The 21,284-nt window shown below is 50.9% G+C and overlaps 1 protein-coding gene across 3 annotated transcripts in view; it reads right to left on the bottom strand.

The window, feature by feature from the left end:
• The window catches only part of ZNRF2 (zinc and ring finger 2), a 129,910-nt gene extending 109,975 nt beyond the window's left edge, over positions 1-19,935 (bottom strand). For 2 of the 3 annotated variants that reach the window (XR_004538020.1, XR_004538021.1), the window contains exon 1: positions 18,454-19,935. Coding sequence is in view for 1 of the 3 variants with exons in the window: in XM_033930053.1 (XP_033785944.1) it covers positions 18,454-19,018 (565 nt within the window). In the remaining 2 variants the exon portion in view is untranslated. The remainder of the gene's footprint in view (positions 1-18,453) is intronic. The other variant, XM_033930053.1, reaches the window with a different exon arrangement.
• Positions 19,936-21,284: the final 1,349 nt, after the last annotated feature.

Genomic DNA, 21,284 nt, shown 5'->3' with positions numbered 1-21,284 from the left:
CCCCAGCGCGGACAGCTTTTCAAGCAAACTTGATTAAAGTTTCAAGTTTGCTATGCTGCACCACGCATGTGCATGCCTTCCTGCCCACTAGAGGGCGCATCCCCACCTCGTGGTCCTCAGTTCAGTTTTTTTCCGCGGAGCCAGAAGCCCTGTGGAATTTTTGCTCTTTAGTGTTTGCCTTCTGACACCGCGTCTGAGTCATTTTTCTCGGTCACTGTGCTTGCTTTCTTTTTTTATTCGTTCGTGTGTTCGGTAATCGTTGAAAAAAGAAAAAAAAAAAAAAAAAGAACTTTTTCGTCGGCTCCGGGGGCTCCCGGTAGCCGCGGCACCTCGTTTTGTTCCCGGCCGTTTTTCGATTTCATGTCCCGTCCTTTGACGGGCTTTAAAAAGTGCACCCGGTGGCGATCGGCTGCTTTCAATCACCGATCCCCACCGGTGGTGCTTACTTTGCCTGGGTCCCGAGAATCCCACCGACTCCTGTCCTCGGTGCTCGACTTTTCAGCCAAGAGCTCTCCGCTGCCGTCGGGCCAGAATGGCGGAGCTCTTTGCTGTGGACCCCGCGGCGGGGCAGGCCTCGGCTTCGGATCCGGCCTTGATCTCGGCCTCGACTCCCTCGACCTCGCCGCGACATCCTGCTTCGTCGAAGCCTGCGTCCTCGACTTCGAAGTCGACGGGGGGTAAGTCCTCACTTTCTTCTTCAGTTTCAGCCTCGAAGAAGCCATCCTCGGGATCCTCGACGGGGGCGGGTGGGTCGTCCTCGGCCCCGCCCCGAGCGTCGAAGTCGGGTGCCCAGCGGGAATACTCGAGACCGAGGTCGCCCTCGAGGGAGCACCCGCCGGCCCCGGATCTACCGGCCATGATGGGGGTTCCTGTTTTCCAGGACTTGCTCCGGGCCCTCATTGCCTCGGAGCTGTCGGGCGCCCTCACGCATCTGCAGCCGGCTTCGGTCTCGGTGCCCTCGACTTCGGCCCCCGGGGTGGCTCCAGCCTTGACCCCGACCTTGCCCTCGACCTCAGTTGACCAGCCGGAGCGGAGTGTGCGGCCTCGGGACAGGGTGCAGCGAGTTCGGAGGATCTCTTCCACTTCTTCCTCGTCGAGGTCCTCCCGGGGCTCCTCGCCCTCGGGTCGGCCTCGGGCGAAGCGCAGGCCGAGGAAGCCCAAGCGTTCTAGGGGTTCTCCTCGGAGACGCGGTCGCTCCTCGCCGACCGGGGCTGAGACGCTGCGTGTCTCGGAGCTCCACCTCGATAATCCGAGGCTTTTCCGTTCCTCCAAGGCAGGGTTATCGAGAGACTCCTCGCCGAAAAGGAAGGGACAGGCCTCGGTACCTCGTTCCCGAGGAACTTCCCAAAGGGGTTTCTCGGGGCATAGGCGGTCCCCGACCCCCTCGAGGTCGCTCAGGGTGGCGTCGTGGGGTTCGGGGTCTGGTACTGGTAGGGAACCTCGGTATTCCAGTGAGGCTTCCTCTTCGGCGACGCGGGCCTCTCGGTCTCCCTCCCCGCCTTCCAAGCCCTCCTCCTTTTCGAGATTTGTGCTTGATATGGGGAGGGCCTTGGACCTTGATATGGTGTCCGGTTCTCAATACACCAAGGAGTTTTTGGAGGAGTAGGATTTACCTTCTCCCCCGAGGGAGACTCCTCATCTGCCTCTTAATAAGGTCCTCCATCAGACCTTCTTGAGGAACTTGGACTCCCCTCTTACAGTCACAGCGGTTCCATCAAAAATGGAGTCGAAGTACCGTACCATCCCATGCAAGGGCTTCGAGAAAGCACAACTGTCTCACCAGTCGTTGCTGGTGGAGTCAGCGTTAAAGAAGTCCCAGCCTTCTAGGATCTCGGCTGCGGTCCCTCTCGGGCGGGAAGGGCGGACCCTGGACAAGTTTGATCGCCGCCTCTACTCCAATTCCATGATGGCGGCTAGGGTCCTTAATTATGCTTTCACTTTTTCATCTTATCTGAGGCAGATGGTGAAGGTATTACCCCATTATCATGGGGTCATGACGGATTCCCATAAGGGGGACTTTGGTAAATTTATGGCCAACTTGTCACAGCTGCGTCTATACCTTTTTCATGCTGTTTACGACGCATTTGAGTTGGCCTCCAGAGTCTCCGCCTTTGCAGTAGCGATGCGCCGTCTCACATGGCTCCGAACGGTTGATATGGACCCGAACTTGCAGGAGCGCCTAGCCAATCTGCCATGTGTTGGATCGGAATTGTTCGATGAGTCCTTGGAGGCGGCGACCAAACGCCTGTCCGAACATGAGCGCTCCATCGCCTCCTTGGTCCGTCCTAAGCCACGGGTACCGCCACAGAAGCCATTTAGACCTCCACCGCGGCGATACCCTCAAAAGTCTACACCAGCATTCGAGGCCTCCGCCCCAGCGCCCCCCGCAGCAGGGCAGAGGGGCCTAGCCGAAACCTCAGACGCAAGGGGCCATCTTTTTGACGTGATGAGCGGATGGGGGCGGGCCCCCTCCGCACTCTCGCCGGACCCCCTGCCCATCGGGGGCCGGCTGCGGGCCTTTCATTCTGCCTGGGCTATGATCACGTCAGACGCTTGGGTGCTCCATCTCATCTCCGAGGGTTACTCGCTGAACTTCTCAGCCAGGCCGCCGGAACAACCGCCAGGGGCGTCTCTTTGCAATCAAGCCCAGCTTCCTCTTCTACTCTCGGAAGCCAGGGCCTTGTTGAGCCTTCGGGCGGTGGAGCCGGTCCCCCCAAAACAACGGGGGCGGGGGTTCTACTCCCGTTACTTTTTGGTCCCAAAGAAGACCGGGGACTTACGCCCCATTTTGGACCTCCGGAAGCTCAACAAGTGCCTGGTCCGGGAGAAGTTCCGTATGTTGTCGCTTCCGGTTCTCTACCCTCTGTTGGGGGAAGGGGAATGGATGTGCTCCCTAGACTTGAAGGAAGCGTATACTCATGTTCCGGTGCATCCCGCCTTCCGCAAGTTCTTACGGTTCCAGGTGGGGGAGTTGCACCTTCAGTATCGGGTCCTCCCTTTCGGGCTGGCGTCATCTCCTCGACTCTTCACGAAGTGTATGGTGGTAGTCGCGGCTGCCCTGAGATCTCAGGGGCTGCAGGTCTTCCCCTACCTGGACGATTGGCTGATCAAGGCATCATTCAGGGAGGGGGTTATCTCAGCGACCCAACAGACTATCATCTTCCTTCAACGTCTGGGGTTCGAGGTGAACTTTCCCAAATCGCAGCTGTGCCCTGCTCAATCCCTTCAGTTTATCGGGGCCGTGCTGGACACGGTTCGCCTTCGTGCGTTCCTCCCCCCTCCGAGGCTGGAGGCTCTGCTTCGACTGTGCCGTCAGATTTCGCTGCAGCGCTCTGTTTCAGCGCACCGTCTGATGATTCTACTTGGCCACATGGCGTCGACGGTTCATGTCACACCGTTCGCCTGATTGCACCTGAGACTCCCTCAGTGGACCTTGGCCTCCCAGTGGCGTCAGGATCGTGACCCGCTCTCCTTTCCTGTAACAGTGACTCCTTCCTTGAGACGCTCGCTCCGTTGGTGGACCAACTCTTCCAATCTTTCCGGGGGTTTGCTCTTTCTCGTCCCTCCGCATCGCAAGGTCCTGACCACGGACTCTTCGGAGTAGGCGTGGGGGGCTCATCTCGACGGTCTGCGGACTCAAGGTCTATGGTCAGCGGAGGACCGTCTTTGTCACATCAATGTGTTGGAGCTTCGTGCCATTTTTCTGGCAGCTCGAGCGTTCTGCCACCTGCTGCGCGATCAGGTAGTCCTCGTACGGACAGACAACCAAGTGGCAATGTATTATGTAAACAAGCAAGGGGGGACGGGCTCTTGGTCCCTGTGCCGGGAAGCCCTGCGCCTTTGGGAATGGGCGGTCTCCCAGAACATCTTCCTGCGGGCGGTTTACATTCAGGGAGAGAAGAATTGTCTGGCCGACAAACTCAGTCGTCTTCTCCAGCCGCACGAGTGGTCGCTGAACTCCCGAGTTCTGCAAGAGGTCTTCGACCGCTGGGGGACTCCTCAGGTGGATCTGTTTGCCTCCCCGGAGACTCACAAACTGCCCCTCTATTCTCGGATGTACTCCCCGGACCGTCTCGAGGCTGATGCCTTTCTTCTCGACTGGGGAGGGAGGTTCCTTTATGCGTTTCCTCCTTTCCTTCTGATCTTGAGGACGTTGGTTCATCTCAAGTCGTCCAGAGCCACTATGATTCTCATTGCGCCTCGTTGGCCTCGTCAGCACTGGTTCTCCCTGCTCCTTCAACTCAGTGTCAGGGAGCTTCTACTTCTGCCTGTTTTTTCCTCTCTGCTGTCTCAGAGTCGGGGTTCGCTGTTGCATCCCAATCTTCAGTCCTTACATCTGACAGCTTGGTTCCTTTCCCCTTGACTTCGGTTTCTGTTTCTCAGTCGGTCAGGGAGGTGTTGGAAGCCTCGCGCAAGGTCTCGACTCGGCTTTGTTATTCCCAGAAGTGGACCAGATTTTCATCCTGGTGTTCTTCGCACCATCTGGATCCGAGTTCCGTTCCGGTGTCCTCGGTTCTGGAGTATTTGTTGCATTTGTCCAAGTCTGGGCTGAAGACAACTTCTATTCGGGTGCATCTTAGTGCTATTGCTGCTTTCCATCGGCATCTAGAGGGTCGATCTCTCTCTCTTCATCCTCTGGTGATTCGTTTCATGAGGGGTCTAGTGAATGTTAATCCTCCTCTGAAACCTCCTCCTGTGGTTTGGGATCTTAATGTGGTCTTGGCTCAGCTGATGAAGCCTCCTTTTGAGCCTATGGACAAATCTCATCTTAAGTTTCTCACTTGGAAGGTGATCTTTTTAATTGCACTCACGTCCGCGCGTCGGATTAGTGAGTTGCAGGCTTTGGTTGCGGACCCGCCTTTTACTGTGTTCTATCATGACAAGGTGGTTCTTTGCACCCATCCAAAGTTTTTACCTAAGGTTGTGTCTGATTTCCACCTCAATCAGTCCATTGTTCTTCCGGTGTTCTTCCCGAAGCCCCACTCTCATCCTGGGGAGGCGGCGCTTCACACGCTTGACTGTAAGATGGCGTTGGCTTTTTATCTTCAACGCACCGAGTCTCATCGGAAGGTTCCTCAATTATTTTTGTCCTTTGATCCTAATCGGTTGGGACGTCCTGTTTCCAAGCGCACCTTGTCCAACTGGTTGGCTGCTTGTATTTCTTTTTGCTACGCTCAGGCTGGTCTCGAGCTGCATGGTCGGGTCACGGGACATAAGGTCCGAGCGATGGCAGCTTCTGTTGCTTTCCTCCGGTCTACTCCGGTGGAGGACATCTGCAAGGCTGCCACTTGGTCTTCGGTTCATACTTTCACCTCCCACTACTGCCTGGATACGTTATCCAGGAGGGACGGCCGGTTTGGCCAGTCAGTTTTGCGAAATCTGTTTTCCTAAATTGCCATCCTCCCACCTGCCCTTTTTTGGTTGGCTTGGAGGTCACCCACATGTGAGAATATCATGCCTGCTTGTCCTGGGATAAAGCACAGTTACTTACCGTAACAGGTGTTATCCAGGGACAGCAGGCATATATTCTCACAACCCGCCCTCCTCCCCGGGGATGGTTTCTTTGCTGGCTATGGAACTGAGGACCACGAGGTGGGGATGAGCCCTCTAGTGGGCAGGAAGGCATGCACATGCGTGGTGCAGCATAGCAAACTTGAAACTTTAATCAAGTTTGCTTGAAAAGCTGTCCGCGCTGGGGCTCCGTAGATGACGTCACCCACATGTGAGAATATATGCCTGCTGTCCCTGGATAACACCTGTTACGGTAAGTAACTGTGCTTTAAAGAGCATATGATGAGATCAAAAATTAAATACAGAAAACTAATTTCTTGTAAAAGCTCCCCTAACATCCACTGCTTCAAAACAAGTTGTGAGTTTTTTTGAAAAAAGCAGAACAGTTTGTACTTATCTGAGTATGAAGACAGTTCTAAACGCTCATTTATTGCCAAGTTACTTGTTCTACAGAGCTCCATTTCAGAGAATGGATCCCCTTCCTCAGGAGCAAACACTGGATGCTAGCAGAGAAATTGTCAGGGGAACAGGCCCCCAAGCCACCGCTACCAAGTTCTGAGCTCTTCCTGCTTCCAGACACCATAAACAGGACAGCAAAAGCACCGGGCCCACCAGCCTTCCCACCCCCCTCCGACGTCGGAGAGGAAGTTCTGGGCCAGCCAATCGCTGGCTGGCCCAGAACCTCCTATCCGACATCAGAAAGACAGACAGAAAGAAAGAAGAGGGGCAGGGAGAAAGAATGACAGAAAGAAGGGGGCAGGGAGAAAGAAAGAAGGGGCAGGGAGAGAGGAAGAAAAAGTTGGGGGAGGGAATGAGGTGTGGAGGAGAGGAAGCATACAGGAGGCTGAAATAAGGGAAGAAATATTGGATGCATTGTAAGAAGAAAAAAGTGCAATCAGACTCATGAAATCACCAGGCAACAAAGGTAGGAAAAATGATTTTATTTTCAATTTAGTGATCAATATGTGTCCTTTTTGAGAATTTATATCTGCTATCTATATTTTGCACTATGACCCCCTTTTACTAAACTGCAATAGCGGTTTTTAGTGCAGGGAGCTACGCTGAATGCCCCGCGCTGCTCTCGACACTCAAAGGCTCCCTGCGCTAAAAACTGCTATCGCAGTTTAGTAAAAAAGGGAGGGGGTATATATGTATATTTTTATATAGTTGTTACTGAGGAGACATTGCATAAAGTCATCTACCTTGATCTCTATGAAAAAAAACCCGGAATATAAATAATTAACATTTTCTCTGCGTACAGTGTGCTTTGTGTCTTTTTTAATTTTATTGTTGGTAGATCATTTTGACTTGTTCATTTTAAAAGTAGCTCGCAAGCCTAAAAACTGTGGGCACCCCTGCTTTAGAGATATGCAAGGAATCGTCCAATTGACAAAGAAGGAGAGCCCATACCGCCCTGTTTGTTAACCAATCAGGAACTTCCTTAGACTCCTCCCTAAAGAAGTCCCTGATTGGCTGAGGCGCCACAGGCCCCTCTCAATGGAGGAGCCCGAGGTGCCTCAGCCAATCAGTGCCTTAGGCCCCTCCCTGTGCATCAGATGATGCATCAGGGCGTGGCCTAAGGCCAGTATTGCAGCGGAGGCAGGAGCAGAAGGACTTTGGGCTTCCTCCTGCTCAAGAAGATGATCTCGAGAGGCCTCAGGAGTAGGAGGGACTGGGCATCCCTCCTGCTTCCAGCAATTCTAAAGGTACGGGGAGGGGGTGGGCTGCACCTGGCCTGCTGGTCGGCCTACTACAAGGAGGGAGGTGGGCCAGGCCAGGTGGCATTTAAAATGGCAGGAAGGAATTGCCTTCCCTCCTGCCTTATGTTTCCAGGGCATCAGGCGGGGGGGGGGGGGCATCGGTACACGGGGCATTTTTTAGGGGTTTGGGGAGGGAGGCGGCACTTCGGGTGTGAGCTTTTTTATTGTAACTGAGCAGTTATTTTTCATGTGTAATACATGCAAAATATCTGCCAGATTAAAATTTAAAAAAAAAAAAGCTGTCAGAAGCCCCGAAGCAGTGACAGGAGGCTCCTTCACTTGTCACTACTGTCAGGGTCTGCGCATGCTCCAGGATAGCTCTCTAGCAATCCGTGCTGTGTCAACAATCATCCCCATTTGCATGCAGGCCTTTTGTGAATTTGTCGGCCTGCTTGCAATTGGGAACGGATTGGAGATACAATCGGGGTTTAGTGAATCTGAGACAAAGTCTAGGTCAGCCCACATCCCACCCTAACCTCTCCTCCAAAAATGCCCCTTTCAGCTCTGGGCACAAAGTGGTATTCAGAGACCTAAAAAGTCCCTGGATATGTCTAAAAAGATGTTTTGATTATCGGTATTTGGACGACCTGTCTTTTAGATCGTCCAAGTGCCAACTTGGGCAGGTTTTTAGATGGTACAGTAAAACCTTGGATTGCAAGTAACTTGGTTTGTAAGTGTTTTGCAAGACAAGCAAAACATTTTATTAAATTTTAACTTGATATACAAGCAATGTCTTGCAATACAAGTACATACACGCATCACAACTGAGCCAATGGTTCTTCTCTCTCTGACGCTACAGGAGAGCACAGTTACTTACCGTAACAGTTATCCAGGGACAGCAGGCAGATATTCTCAACAGTGGGTGACATCACCGACTGATCCCCGCAGCAGACAGCCTCGCAAGCAGACTTGCTTGAAGATCTTTATAAAAGCTTAGGAGTGCTGCACTGCATATGCGCGAGTGCCTTCCCACCCCAGTCAGGGTGCACGTCTCCTGTGAGGTACCTCAGTTCAGATAGCTAGCTAAGAAGCCAACCAGGGGAGGAGGGTGGGTTGTGAGAATATCTGCCTGCTGTCCCTGGATAACAATTGTTACGGTAAGTAACTGTGCTTTATCCCAGGACAAGCATGCAGCATATTCTCAACAGTGGGTGACCGCCAAGCTAAGCATAGTGGGATGGAGGGAGAGTTGGCAATTTAAGAAAAGAGATTTTGTAAAACAGACTGGCCAAAATGGCCATCCCTTCTGGAGAAAGTATTCAGACAGTAATGAGAGGTGAATGTATGAACCGAGGACTAAGTGGCAGCCTTGCAGATTTCCCAATAGGAGTTGATCTGAGGAAAGCTACAGACGCCATCATTGCTCAAACTCTGTGGCCGTGACTCGACCCTGCAGAGGGAGACCAGCCTGAGCATAGCAGAAAGAGATGCAAGCAGCCATCCAGTTGGGTTCCTCCCCTCTAACTCCCATTACCTTTTGCAAAAAAATTTCAAGCGACCTGTTCTGGACAAAATTTCTCAAACAACTCTCCTCTGCCCCCAAGCCTGTAGACCCCGAATCCAACTGGCATAACTGGACCGCCCTCTCCGAGTCCACCTACCACTCCCTCACCCCCCTTTCCACCAAATCCATCTCCTACCCTCGCAAAGCCCCCTGGTACCTCCCTTATCACAGAGAATTAAAGCAGAAATGTCGAGCCTTGGAGCGCAAGTGGAAAAAAATCTAACTCCCCTATAGACAGACAGTCCTGGAGAGCCAACATCAAGCTCTACAATTCAGCACTGAAAAAAGCAAAGAAGAACTTCTATGGTGAGAAAATCACCAGATCCAACAACCAGAGCGGTACACTTTTCAATATCTGGCGCTCCCTAACCTCCAAAAAAGACTCCATCTCTCTCCCCTCCTCTCCCTCAGCCGAAGTTCTAGCAAAATTCTTCAATGAAAACGTCACCACCCTACGATGTTCCTTCCCACCTGCAATCTCCTACAACTCCCTGGTGCTCTCTGACCCCAACCCTACCCTAATGGCCCCTAGCACTATCCCAGCCGACAGATTCTGGGCTGCCTTTGAGCACGTTTCCGAATCCAACATCCTTAAACTATGTCTGAAACTGAAATCCTGCAAATGTTCTTTAGACCCTTTCCCCTCCTATCTCTATGAAGAAATACCCACTCAGGCCATCTCTTCCATTACCAAACTCCTAAACTCCGCCCTACATTCGGGCCTCTTCTCCCCAGAAATGGGCCATATCGTCTTAACCCCTCAAGTAAAAAAAACCCGACCTCGACCCTTCCACACCATCCAGCTATCGCCCAATAGCAAATATCCCTCTCCTAACCAAGTTACTCGAGACCATCATATCGACCCAACTCTCATCCTACCTAGAGAAATTCTCCATTCTCCTACCCTACCAATATGGCTTCCGCCCCAATTTCAGCACCGAATCCCTACTGACCTCCCTAATCTCCAAGGTTCAACAACTTCACTCCCGCAACAAGTTCGCCGTCCTCCTGCAATTCGATCTTTCCGCCGCTTTAGACGTGGTTCATCATGATGTCCTAATCTACCAACTCTCCGAGATCGGCATCACCTCTACAGTCCTCGAATGGTTCTCAAAATTCCACCGCTCCCGATCCTACACTGTCAATAGGAATGGCATCTCATCCTCCCCCTGGATACCAATCTGCGGAGTCCCGCAAGGCTCACCTTTATCTCCTATCCTTTTCAACATTTATATGACCTCCCTAAAACTCCTCCATCTATCCCCCCTTGAAACAATTTACACCTATGCTGATGACATCCTCGTCCTTCTCGAAACAGACTCGAACCTCACTAATCTCTCAGAGAACATATCCTCTTGCATCTCGAACCTCCAATCCTGGGCCCACACTGTCCAAATGAAATTGAATGAATCCAAGACAAAACTACTCTGGCTTGGCCCAAATCTAGCTCACCTACCCACCTCAATCCCACTGTCCTCTGGCTCCACCCTACAGCTCGAATTCTCCAGCAAGGTTCTGGGCATCATCATTGATTCTACACTGTCCTTCAATGACCACCTCAACTCCCTGGTAAAAAAAAATGCTACTTCAGCCTTCACATGCTGAGGAAAGTAAGATCCTGCTTCCACCAAAATCATTTTGCCGTTCTCGTCCAATCCATCATCCTCTCCAGACTGGACTACTGCAATTCTATTTTCTTAAGCCTAACGAAGAAAAACCTTCACAGACTCCAACGGATCCAAAATGCCGCGGTCAAGCTTATCTTTGCAAAAAGTAAATTCGATCACGTCTCACCGCTCCTTTCCAAGCTTCATTGGCTCCCGATAATTCCCAGAGTTCACTTCAAATGCATCTGCCTAACTTTCAAGATCCTCCACGGCATCCTCCCTCCATTAATTCCACTTTCTTGGAATTCCTCAAATCTTAATTCCACCAGACCTACCCAAAAATTGAAATTATCCTTCCCTTCATTAAAAGGCATTTCCCACCCAGGAAAACTGGGGACATCCCTCCTCTTCAGATTCATCGAGCTCTGGAACAACCTTACCTCCCCTCTTCGAAACCTGAGTGCTCTCCAACCCTTCCGTAAACATCTGAAAACCTGGCTTTTCTCCAAAACCTAACACTCCCCCCTCTTCTGACTTCCCAGCCCCTAACATTCTTCTCTCCTCTGATCTCTTCTAGCCCTTCCTTGGAGTTCCTTTCTCATTACAATTCCTGTAAACCGTGCCGAGCTCCACAACTATGGAGATGGTGCGGTATACAAACCCAAGGTTTAGTTTAGTTTAGACATGGTTCGCTTCGAGACAGGGTGCCCCAACTTATTTGCATCAAAGGAGATGAAAAGTTGTGGGGCTGTTCCGTGAGGTTGAGTGTGTTGCAAGTAGAAAGCCAAGGCACATTTAAAGTCCAAAATATGGAACGCCTCTTCACCAGGGTGAGAATGAGGCTTTGGAAAAAATACTGGAAGAACAATAGATTGATTGATGTGAAATTCTGAAACAACTTTAGGCAAGAATTTTGGATGAGTACAGAGGTCATGCTGGAAAATAGTGAAAGGTGGATCCACAACCAAGGCTTGTAACTCACTGATTCTTCGAGCAGATGTGAGGGCAATCAGAAAAACCACTTTCCAAGTAAGAAACTTGAGATGAGCCTTATCAATTGGTTCAAATGGAGGCTTCATCAACTGAGCCAGGACAACATTGAGATCCCAGAAGACTGGAGGTGTTTTGAGCGGAGAATGTACATTAAAAAGTCCTTTCATGAAGTGGGAAACCACAGGATGTGCAGACAGGGGTTTCCCATCAAGAGGCTGATGGAAAGCAGCAATCGCACTGAAATGGACTCAGATAGATATAGACTGGAGTTCAGATTGTGATAAGTGAAGTAAATAATCCAAAACAGAAGCCAAGGAGGTAGACATTGGCTCCATTTGGCGAGTAGAGCACCAAGCAGAAAATCTAGTCCACTTCTTTAACACTGCCTAGTAAACAGCTGTCTGGAAGCAACCAAAATGTCCTGTACAGATTGAGAAAATCGTAGAGAATCAGTTAGGTTGAAAGCTGTTAAGTGTACAGACTGCAGATTGGGATGAAGTAAGGACCCTTGACTCCGAGTAAGCAAAGAAGGAAAAACCTGTAGAAGCAGAGGCTCCCTGGTGCTGAGTTGAAGTAGAAGGGAGTACCACGGTTGTCTGGGCCACCAAGGAGCTATCAGAATCATGGTGGCAGGTTGTGACTTGAGCTTGACAAGAGTCTTGAGAATCGGAGGGAAGGCGTAGAGAAACTGACCTGTCCAGTCCAGGAGGAAAGCATCCGCCTCAAGACGCTGGGGAGAGTATATCTGGGAGCAGAACAGAGGCAGCTTGTTGTTGAGGGGCGACTCAAAGAGGTCTATCCAAGGGGTCCCCCCTTAAGCAAAAACCTGATGTAGAGGCGAGGAATTGAGTGTCAATTCGTGAGGTTGCAGAAGACGACTCAATTTGTCCGCCAGGCAGTTGTGCTAACCTTGAAAGTATACAGCTCTGAGAAAGATGTTTTGATGGATTGCCTAATCCCACAGAGCCTCTTGACAAAGGGAGTGAGATCCTGTATCTCCCTGTTTGTTGACATAATACATGGCGACTTGGTTGTCCGTCCGGACAAGGTCTACGTGGTCGTGAAGGTGTTGAAAAGCTTTGAGAGCATTGAAAATCGTTCTGAGTTCCAACAGATTGATGCGACAAAGACGGTCCACGGAAGACCAATGGCCTTGGGTACGGAGACCGTCTAGATGGGCTCCCCATGCGTAGGTTGACGAATCTGTTACGAGAACCTTCTGATGAGGGAGAGTGTGGAACAGCAAACCTCTGGAAATATTGGAAGAGAGCATCCACCAGTGGAGAGACTGTCTCAACAAAGGAATTACTGTAATTTGTTGAGAAATTGGATCGGTAGCTTGTTGCCACTGAGATGCCAGGGTCTACTGAGGTATGCAAAGGTGAAGTTTGGCAAAAGGAGTCACGTGAATTGTAGAAGCCATGTGACCAAATAGAATCATCATTTGTCTCGCTGGACTTGAGGTGAGATGAGACACTTGATGGCAAAGGCGAATAAGGGCATCCTAACGTGGTTGGCAGGAATGCTCTGAGCTGGATAGTGTCCAGAGTGGCCCCGAAGAACTGAAGGGCCTGAGATGGGGTCAACTGGGATTTTGGAACGTTGATCTCGAACCCCAGACATTGGAGGAACATAATAGTCTGTTGGGTTGCTGCAATAACCCCTTGTTGAGAGGGGGCTTTGATTAGCCAGTCATCCAGGTATGGAAAAACTTGAAGACCCTGGGTATGGAGAGATGCAGCCACCACCACCAGACACTTAAGAACATAAGCAGTGCCTCCGCTGGGTCAGACCAGAGGTCCATCGTGCCCAGCAGTCCGCACACGCGGTGGCCCAACAGGTCCAGGACCTGGACTGTAATCCTCTATCTATACCCCTCTATCCCCTTTTCCAGCAGGAAATTGTCCAATCCTTTCTTGAACCCCAGTACCGTTCTCTGCTCTATTACGTCTTCTGGAAGCGCATTCCAGGTGTCCACCACACGTTGGGTAAAGAAGAACTTCCTAGCATTCGTTTTGAATCTGTCCCCTTTCAACTTTTCCAAATTCCCTCTTGTTCTTTTATTATTCGAAAGTTTGAAAAATCTGTCCCTCTCTACTCTCTCTATGCCTTTCATGATCTTGTAAGTCTCTATCATATCCCCTCTAAGTCTCCTCTTCCCCAGGGAAAAGAGTCCCAGTTTTTCTAATCTCTCAGCGTATGAAAGGTTTTCTATCCCTTTTATCAGACCTGTCGCTGTTCTCTGAACCCTCTCGAGTAACGCCATATCTTTCTTAACGTACGGCGACCAATATTGGACGCAGTACTCCAGATGCGGACTCATGAAGACTCTGGGGGATGAGGCAAGTCCAAAAGGAAGAACTCTGTATTGTAAATGAAGATTCCCCACCTGAAATCTTAAATACTTGCGAGAGGCTAGATGAATCGGGATACGAGTGTAAGCCTCTTTGAGATCCAGAGAGCAGGGAATACAAAGTTGGTAAAGAAAGCATCTGAAACTTCTCTTTGACTAGAAATTTATCGAGAGCTCTAAGGTCCAGAATGGGTCACAAATCCCCCGTCTTCTTTGGGGCTAGAAAATAATGGGAATAAAAGCCCATGTCCCGTTGGTTCAAGGGAACATCCTCAACAGCTCGAAGGCGAAGAAGAGCCTGAGCTTCCTAAAGAAGAAGGGAAGTTGCGATGAATTGGAAGGACACTCTCTTGGGGGGCGATCTGGAAGCACCTGAAGAAAGTGAAGTGAGTATCCTTCCCGAAGGATGGCGAGAACCCAGAGATCTGAGGTGATCATCTCCCACTGGTGATAAAAATTATGAAGACAACCTCCTATGGGCAGAAGAGAAGTCTGATGGAGGGAGGTTAGTATGCTCAGACTGGAAATGTCAAAAAGATTGAGCTGGTTTAGCCGCAGGAGTCTGAGCTTTCTGCTGTCGTTGATGCTGTGGCAGTCGTCTAGGCAGATGCCTGGAGAAAGCTGGCATCGTTTTTTGAGGATAACGACGTGGTGGTTGCTTGTATGGCCGAGCAGGAGGAGTCTTAGGCTTTGGCTGAATCAAGGAAGCAAAAGAGCGCTCATGTTCAGAGAGGCACTTTGTAGCAGTTTCAATGGAATCATCAAAAAGTTCATTCCCCTGGAAGGCAAGTTTGCTAGACAGTCCTGCAAATTGGGATCCATATCAACAATGCGGAGCCAAGCCAGATGACGCATGGCTACTGCAAAAGCAGAAACTCTGGAGGAGAGCTCAAAGGCATCATATGTGGCTTGCAGCATGAAGAGTCGAAGTTGAGACAGAGTTCTAATAATCTGTTTGAATTCTGGAAGACACTGTTCAAGAGCCGGATAAAACTTAGGTATCATTTTGAGGAAGTGATTAAAATAACCAGTGAAAGTGTAGGTTTAGTTTAGTTGTAGTTGAGAATTCTGTTAGCCATCATGGAATTCTGGTATAGTCTACGGCCAAACTTATCCATGGTACGGCCCTCCCTGCCTGGAGGGACCGCTGCTTAGAGTTTAGATGGTTGAGCTTTCTTTAATGAAGACTCCACAACCAAGGACTGGTGAGACATTGAAATTTCTCAAATCCCTTACAAGGTACGGTGCGATACCTGGATTCCAGCTTGGATGGAATGGCTGTAACCGAATAAGGAGTTTCCATATTCCTGAAGAAAGTTTGCTTTAAGTCAACAGTCATAGGAAGCCTCAAGGTCTCCTTAGGTGAATGAGATAACTCCATGTCGGCCAAGTATTCAGGAGTGTACTTGGAATCAGAGTGGAGATCCAGCTGAAGAACTTTCCCCATGTCAAAGACAAATCTCGCAAAAGAGGCAGACTTCGAGGTAGAAGGACCCTCAGGAGAATGAGAGCGAGACTTAGGAGCCACTGTATATAAAGGAGAAGCCTCTCTGGAATATTGAGGAGGCTCAGAATCCAGCCGCACAGTGAATGAAGAAGCCCCACTACCTGAGACAGGAGGCGTCAGAGAGTGCTTGCGCTTAAGAAGTCTTGATGGTGAAGTCCCCGGGGTCCGAGCAACAGAGTGGGTCGAGACAGGGGGAGAAGGCTCCTTCGGAGGTGATCTCGATGGAGGAGTCTTCAACCTCGATGGACTTCATGGAGAAGCAGCCGGTGTAAAAGCTTTGCGAGACCTGTGTTTGGATTTTGAAGAGGTCTCGACAGCCTTTGATAAACGAGGCATAGAAGACTCAGTATCCGGAGGAGGAGAGGTCTTCCGTTTGAGAAAAGACTCCCGACTGTGCTTGGAAGCAAGATTCCTCGAATGCCTCGAGCGATGCCTCGATCGAAGTTCAGGAGACTGTGTGCCAGGAGAAGGCGAAGAGTCACTGGATGATAAGCGACGAGACTTCCGAGGTTTGCCTCGAGGTGCTTCAACAGGAGGCTCAGACTGGCTCGTAGGAGCAGGGTCGAGGCCGGGAGGAGCTGAGCCATGACCGAGGAAATCTGAGTGGTCAGGATGGCTTTCAACATGTCGTCGAACATAGGCACCAAGACGAAGGGATCAGGTCTCGAAGGTGCAGCTGTGCGCTCCAAAGAGGGCGACTCGATGATCAGTATTCCCTATGTTTGGAGGCAAGCTTAGCTGGAGGTCTCGAAGAGGCTGGCAGGACCGTAGGCACGGCCTGGGATGCCTAAGACTCTGGAGGCTTCTTAGGAAGGGTACTTGAAGGAGAAACAGGAGACTTACCCACAGATGAAGACTTAGAAGGGATTGCAGGCGAAGCCTTCGAGACCAAAGGTGTCGAGGCCTTGGTCGAGGCAGCCACGGGTGTCGGGGTCGAGGTCTTGGAAGTCGAGGCCGTACCCAAAGCTGAGGTCGAGACCCTCTCAGCAGACTGCTCCATAGTGTCAAATAGTTGAAGAAGTTTGGCACGTCATCTGCGAAGGGCTCGAGGTTGAAGAGCAGCACAGCGCAAACAAGTATTGGGGCAATGTTCTGGACCCAGGCAAACAATACACCGACGATGAGGATCGGTGATTGAAATAGCCTTGCCGCACTGGCTACACTTTTTGAACCCAGTAAGAGGCCTGGACATAGAAAAAAGAAAGCTGACGAACGAACGAGATTCAGCAGCTAGGCCTAGACCAAAAGGCCGCCGGCCTGGAAAAGAAACACGACAATAAAATATGTTTTTTGGGGGTTTTTTAAGTTAAACTAAGAGAAGGAATATGCGAGCACAGCGACTAGAAAAAATAACAAAGCCACGGTACAAGAAGGCAACGAAGGGCTGCAGAGCTGAAGTGAAGAGGACTTCTCGGCTCCGCGGAAAACATTGAACTGAGGTACCTCACAGGAGACGTGCGCCCTGACTCGGGCGGGAAGGCACTCGCGCAAGCGTAGTGCAGCGCTCGTAAGCTCTTAAAGATCTTCAAGCAAGTCTGCTTGCGAGGTTGTCCGCTGCGGGGCTCCGTCGGTGACGTCACCCACTGTTGAGAATATGCTGGCTGCTTGTCCTGGGATAATGTAGTGACTGTTCTAAATGAGCGAGGTTTTGCAATACGAGTATATACAGTATACACACATCATAACTGAGCCAATGGTTCTTCTCTCTCTATTTTAGAACAGTCACTACACTCTTGCAGTGTCAGCCTTGCAATACGAGTGCATACAGTATACACATGTCACATCATCACAACTGAGCCAATGGTTTTCTCTCTGATGCTGAAGGAGTGTAGTGACTGTTCTAAATGAACAAGGTTCTGCAATACAAGTACATATATTTTTTGTATTAAAGTTTTGGGGTTGTGGAACGAATCGCTTGAGGTTTCCATTATTTCCTATGGGGAAATTCGCTTTGATATGAGTGCTTTGGATTATAAGCATGCTTCTGGAACGAATTATGCTCGCAAACCAAGGTTTGACTGTATTTCAGTTTCAAGACATATATCCCTGAAGCAGTGGTGTAGTTGAGACTTAGTGGGCCCTGGGTCAGCAGGACAGATATCCCCCACCCCCCAGCTCAGCTATTTATCCACCTGGTGGGTCCTCCACAGCTACAGCACTAGACAGCACTAAAGGCTACCTCTCTAGCCACTGGGACCTATCCTTTGTCATGTTGATATAACTTCCTGTGGGCTGGACATGGCAGCCTTTTAGACTGTGGTGGACTTGGCAGGCGGTTAAGCAGCAGTGCAGGGAGGTGCTGAACCTCAGTGCAGAAGGATCAGCTGCACGCAGCCTCTACTACTGGGCATTTTGCTGGACTCTCTTAATGGTAGCTACTAGTTACATCCTTGCTCTCAAGTCATGAAGGTGGTTCATTTGGAACTGGACCAAAAAGGGAGAAAGGGCAACTAGCATTATGGAGGTGAGCCTTCTTGGTTTTAGTACAACAGAGGAATTATTTTCTGAGGCCAATGGTTCTCATACAGCAAGAGTGGTCTAGCAAAAAAAAAGAAAGAAAAAAAAAGGAGAACCTCAGGAAGTGACTTTCAGCTGTTTCATGATTCTTTTAAATAAACTGTGTATACAGTACAATAGCTAATTAAATGCTAACCGTGTATAATAAGTACTGTATTTACATAGTCACTGATTACAGCAAGTAAGCAAACTCATGGCGAGCCCACTGGGGTTTTTTTTTTTTTAAATACACCTTGTCAAATCTACCATGACTGTCATGGTAATTCATCTTTCAGGACATTCTAAATCTAACTATAAAAGCCTAGAGTATGAACCTGTTTTCCAGCATCACAATATGATGCTCCATTTCAAAATCGAATTTAACTAAATTATATTCTTCCATTACAACAAGACATATAACAGCAGAAAAATGAATTATGGCAATGTCTAACTTCAGGGGGGGGGGGGAGCAGTAATTCCCTTCGCCTGCATGAAAATAAGTGTAAATAAACGCTTTGCATTTTCCTCGGCTGTGGAAGTTACATCTGGAAACAAGAAGTCTGCACTTTGCAGAATAACTTTCCGTGTTACTAAAAGCTCAACTAGCTAAGAAACAAGTAAAGGTAAACCTTTTCAATATCACCCTTGCGGTGTGCTCTCGTCGGAGCCAGCCGCCCGGTGAAGGGCAGCAAAGGGCAATGCTATCACAAGGCATGGCATACCTCCAAAGAGATGAGGGGACAGGTGCGAGGGCAGGGAGCCGATGAGGAGCCGGGTGGTCCCGGCGCCAGACCGCTCCCTGCTTCCCTCCTCGGGGGTGCTGCTGCCGGAGTCCTGCGAGCTAAGCATGCCGCCGCTGTTCGTCGGGATGCTGAAGGAAGACTGGTTGAGGGAGTGGGCTCTGGCCCCCGAGGGCCCCCCGCCGAGGCCGCTCGCCCCTCCCCCCATCGATCTGGTCCTCGAGCCCAGGGAGTGCGGCTGATGTTGGGGAGCTTCCGCCGCCGCCGCCATCTCCATGCCCCAGGCTTGGCTGTGATGATGGAAGCTGACATCAGGCGAGCCATAGCGCACCGCTACCGCCGCCGAGGTGGAGGTGCCGGGCCCAGACCCCCTGCCGGCCCTGCTGCTGGTCCCGCTTGCACCGTTGCTGCTGCTGCTGCCGCCGCCACTCCCGGGAGGTGCCTCCGAGCCAGAACTAGCCCTGGTGCGGCCGTCCGAAGCCGGGCTGCTGCTGCTGCTACTACTGCCACCGCCGCCGCCGCCGCTGCTACTCTGTTTCGCTCCCATCCTGCGCTATCGCCGCGGTCTCGCAGCCTTGCTCCTTCCGCGCTGGGGCTCACGTGCCGGGGCAAGGGACTGACACCCGCCCCCGCTCCCCGACGGCCGAGGCCACCCGCCTCTCCCACTGCACAGCCGCAGCGCCGGGGACACTAGGCATGGCGTTACCGGAGAGGAAGGGAGACCCCCCCAAAAAACAAAAAAAACCCGCGCTCAACAAATCCCGCTTCCTCAAAACACACACAGTCGACGAGAAGAGAAAAAGGGACGGGAAGAAAATTATGAAGGAAACGGGCAGAAAGTTTCCAACGCAGGTAGTCAGCGGCCGGGCCGAGGGGTGGCTTTGGCCGTTGCCGCGGGGCTGGGTGTCTCGCGCTTCCCCCTCCCTTCCTGACCGGGGGGGGCAACACTGTATTACAATCAGTACAACTGTCCTTCTTCCTCTCTCTCTCTCTCTCAATGTCCGTCCGTTCGTTCCTCCTGGAAGCGGCAGCGGCCGCTGCTATTGTTCTCCGCTGGTGTCGGTTGTCCCCCACGAGCCGTTCCGGCCGCACGCTCCTCGCTGCTGCTGCCACCTCCGTAGTTCTCGTGACACCTCCGCGGCCCCCTCCGCCATAATCAGTGATAAGAGGGCCGCCGAGGCCGCGCTCCCGGCGCCCTCTCCCCCTGTGCTGCCGCCACCAGCCTAGACACCACACAGCTCTGTCGCCAGCCGACCGTGTCGCTGCCTGCAGCGCACAGGCGACGCTAAGTGGGGAGGGGGGGAAAAGAGAAGACGCGACACTGACACGCGGAAGAGTTAGGTGAGACTCGTCCTTAGTCCTCCCTCCCTTTCGTTTGCTTCCACCCTCCTCCCTTTTTCCATCACTAAGGTACGGTCCGCCCTCTGACGTAAATGTGAGGACATTCTTACCCCCCTCCCCCTCCAAGGTACCGATCCGCCAGTGATAAACGTGACCGCCACGCGACCCCCTTGAGGCGGGCGCAGCGTTTGTTACGTTCTGCCCCCTCCCCCTTAGCCTTGTTACTTAAGCTTAGGCCCTATCACCTCTCGCCTGGCGTTGGCTGTTGTGATTGGTTGGGATTCTTCGCCGGGGTGGGAAGATCACAGGTAGACCAGTAGATCACGGTGATAGAGGCAACATGTGTGGGGCGTGCATTTCCAAAGGCCGTATCAACTTTATGGACTTATGTATTTACAAACAGTAATAATTTGGCAAAAACAAGATATAAGCAATAACTTTTTTTTATTATTGCAGTAAATGTATGTTGCACACTTTCATAACCATATACGATCTACTTCTCTGTCTCAAGGCGTTTCACATGTTAGATCCCTGGAGACAATTTCATCCGAATGCTAGGAATTACACCTTTTTTTCATTTTCACGTCAAAGTTATTCTAGAATAGATTATTTCTTAGCATCTAAAAATCTTTTATAATCTGTCACTAAGATACAATCACTGCTACTACTATTTCTTTCTATAGCGCTACCAGACATATACATGAAAACATAGAAGAGGCAGTCCCTCCTCAAAAGAGCTTACAGTCTAGTCAAGGCAGTCAAACTGGACAAGAAGGTGCATCTATACATAGTGCTTAGGGGGGGGAATTACAGAGGGAATGATAAGACAGATGTTCGTGCTTAGCAAGTGGGTTGGAGTTTGGCAATGAAAGCAGCTTCATAAACATTCCTAGTCAGTGGCATAATAAGGGGGAGGTGGACTGCCACGGGCGCCGTATCGGGGGTGCCAGCACCTCGCCACGCCATGGTCATGCCATCCCTACCCCCCTTGTACCTCTGTAGATCTTAGCTAGTATGAGCAACTTCTGCCTTTTGCTCGTACCAGCCTGGTTCCCCCCTAAATCACTTCTGGGTCATGAGGTCAGGAAGTGATGTCAGAGGGAAATCCAACACTGACACAAGGAACATGCTGGAGAAGCCACTTGCGCTAGCGAAGATTTAGAGGTACGGGGGGAGAAGGGAGAGTGTGAGTGTGGAGTGGGGGGGACGAGAAGGAGCGGAGGCTTGGAGAGGAGGGCGTAGGGGCATGCCACTGCCCCAGGCGCCTCCTACCCTTACTACATCACTGTTTCTAGTGACATGTCCAGTGGTGTAGTAAAGAAAGACGGACCGCCCCAGGTGCTGTCTTCATGGGGGCACCAGCATCTCTGCCCCCTTGTACCTCTTTAAATGTTTGCTGGCACAAGCAACATATTCCACCTGCTGCTCGTGCCAGCCTCGGTTCCCTTCTGACATCACTTCCTGTTTGCAGG

This window comes from Geotrypetes seraphini, chromosome 2 (genome assembly GCF_902459505.1).
Source record: "Geotrypetes seraphini chromosome 2, aGeoSer1.1, whole genome shotgun sequence".
Taxonomy (NCBI): Eukaryota; Metazoa; Chordata; class Amphibia; order Gymnophiona; family Dermophiidae; genus Geotrypetes; species Geotrypetes seraphini.
This window is presented reverse-complemented; position numbering and strand designations above follow the sequence as displayed.